This window comes from Macadamia integrifolia, chromosome 10 (genome assembly GCF_013358625.1).
Source record: "Macadamia integrifolia cultivar HAES 741 chromosome 10, SCU_Mint_v3, whole genome shotgun sequence".
Classification (NCBI taxonomy): Eukaryota; Viridiplantae; Streptophyta; class Magnoliopsida; order Proteales; family Proteaceae; genus Macadamia; species Macadamia integrifolia.
The window spans coordinates 21,958,993-21,961,781 of record NC_056566.1 but is presented as its reverse complement, the minus strand read 5'-3'; the positions used below and the strand labels follow the sequence as shown (position 1 = coordinate 21,961,781).

The window sequence follows — 2,789 nt, the reverse complement described above, 5'->3', positions numbered from 1 at the left end:
AAAAAAAAAAGAAAAAAGAAAAAAGAAAAGAAAAGAAAAGAAACCAGAAGAAGAAAAAATGATATGGATAGAAATATTATGAATAGTTTCTGTATTGTCAAGTGAGATAATCTGGAAAGTAGCTAAACAGTCATTCCCAAAGCATTGTAGAAGAAAAAGTGAACAAACTAACGAATCTCTCTCCACCTTCGCGTTGCTTGCTTCCTCTTGCCATGTATGCTTTCTATTTCGAAAATCCAATCCTAATTGGAATTGGATATTTTTATTCATTATTTGGGAGTTGAGCTAGCTTTTCCATTGTTTTAAATGCTTGATATTGGATCACCATCTCCTTTTATGGACACACAGGTGCCATTAATTGCATTGACAATGGGTGATAAAGGCCTTATAAGCCAGCTATTATGCGCAAAATTTGGTGGCTTTTTAGTTTATGGATCCATGAGTGGAAAACCAGTACCTGGCTTGCCAACTCTTGTCAGTCTTAGACAAGTTTACAAGATTGAGAATGTAAATATGGACACAAAAGTTTTTGGCCTCATCGCGAATCCAGTGGGCCATAGCAAAGGCCCTATTCTGCATAATGCTGCTTTCAGATATGCAGGGTACAATGGAATTTATGTTCCTATGCTTGTTGATGATGTCAATGAGTTCTTTGGTGTCTATTCATGCCCTGACTTTGCGGGCTTCAGGTATGTGACTTATCTACAGAGAGAAGCAGAGGGAGGGGGTTCTTTTAGTATTTCTCTCAGTTATATATGTCCATTCACTTGTTGATGTTATTAGCTTCCTAACCTGCACTTGTGTAAATTGGTCCTTGCATATTGTATCTTTTATTGATTAATGTTTCACCTAGTGCAATTTCTTCTTCTAACTAATTATCAAAGTGAAGAATAGTGAATGTACTCAAGTCATAACACTGATCTAGCAAGGGAAGTTGTAGGACTTTCATATAAAAAGATTTTTTAAAACTGCGAGAGTACCAATTTAAGAAGAAGAAATAAAAGGAAAAGTGAAACTTTATTCACCTGGGAACAATCTCCATGGTAAATCAGAAAACTCTTGACTAATCTTGAAGCAGCCAGAATAATCAGTCTCAATAATTTATAATTTCAAGTGGAAAATGATATCTTCTACTGAGCTGCACATGAGAAATGTTGAAGTCAAACCTTTGATGTGCATGTGGAGAAAATTTTTACCTACTGATACATGGGCCCTGATTGATAAAAAATGCTATACGGGCTCTTAGCAAGTGACGTGAGGAAATGTTAAACCCTAGATCTTAAAGAAGAACTAATTCAATTATGAAATGTGGTCCAGCAATTTATTGTATTTGCATTGTTAATAGGGGCTCTGGTATTATGTATATATTTGTTAGGTTATAGGCTCAATAGAATCAATTCGACATTTTGAACTATCTTGACAATGCTATATGGTCTGAGATAGAGATAGCTTCATCCAAAACAATTCAACATCACTAAGGGCAACACACAATCCATTTTGGTATTTGCAGCCACACGTGGTCAATGAATTAACAGCAAGAAGGAATCCAACAGTTACCCCACTGAACCTAATTATAGACCTCATTCACATTTCTTAGATAAAGTGATTCAAGTCCACAAGCCATTGGGCCCATCATTCTCTATTTGTTAGCAAAACCAGTATAAACCATACCCTGCAGTGAATTGATTATTCTGAATTGATCCACCCATCAAGAATCTGACACATGGCAGAAAATGCTTGCATTGGTTAGGGTTACTTTGTCCAGTTAGCCTTTAAATTGATGGGCAAAAACATCAACAGTGGATGTAAAAAACCATTGAAACTGATAGGGGATGACTATCTACTGCTGATGGCATCCCTGCACATGCAAATGATAACAGTATATTTGTGTGAACCTTGGGAGATAAATCACTGCTTCATATTTCCGTTCTTATAAAATATAGGGAAAATTTAGGGGATCAATGAGACGATCACATCTTAGACAAAAGTTGATCAATGTCTAAGCTTTCCTCTTGTTTCCAACATGAACGGTGTACTTTGTAAAATAGCCATTGTCAGAAACAGATGTTTTTCCCACCCTACATAGAGGATAACCACACATTTCAGTAGTTTTTGTTAATATAAAGATCTATTACTGGTCTTGGCATAATTAAAGGATTGTGGGAGCATGGATTTTATTAACTAGGTAGGGCTTTAACTATTGCTGGTGAGGTTTAGCAGTTTCTGATATGCTGCTTGTTTTACCTCTAGAATGTACTTGTCAAATTTTAAATTTTAGCATTGTGCCTTGACAAATGATTGTTATTCATTTCTATTCCCCATTTTACGTGTCTCAAAAAATGAAGATGATCCTACCTATGGATAGAGCATCAACTATTGTATAGTGGGCATTAGCTTCCAACAAAATTAGTTGTTCTGAATCCAAAACTTTCAGATATGTGAAATTGTATTTCTGATTGGATTTTTCCTGATGTTTGGCCCTTTTTTCCTGTATGTAATTGTACCTGTAGCGTTGGAATTCCACATAAGGAAGCAGCAGTGGGTTGCTGTGATGAAGTTCATCCCCTTGCTCAGGTTTTTTGGAACTTATTCTCTAGATTTTGTCTTGCAATTTCATGGGAATTTTTTTATTTCAGTGTGCCATGATCTATTATGTTAACTAATCCTCCACCCCATCGAACACTGGTCACTGGATCACGTAGTCCAGAGTTTCAGATCAGATCACTTAAACAGAATAAGATTGCATTACAACAGCCTTTTGTTTGTGCCCTTCATAATGCAGCCCCCAC

The 2,789-nt window shown here is 36.2% G+C and overlaps 1 protein-coding gene across 1 annotated transcript in view; it reads left to right on the top strand.

Moving 5' to 3' along the window:
• The window catches only part of LOC122091120 (bifunctional 3-dehydroquinate dehydratase/shikimate dehydrogenase, chloroplastic-like), a gene marked incomplete in the record, with an annotated part of 13,001 nt that overhangs the window by 6,844 nt on the left and 3,368 nt on the right, over window positions 1-2,789 (top strand). Inside the window, 2 exon segments of the mRNA XM_042660952.1 lie at window positions 349-689; window positions 2,511-2,574. Of these exon segments, the coding sequence (XP_042516886.1) occupies window positions 349-689; window positions 2,511-2,574 (405 nt within the window).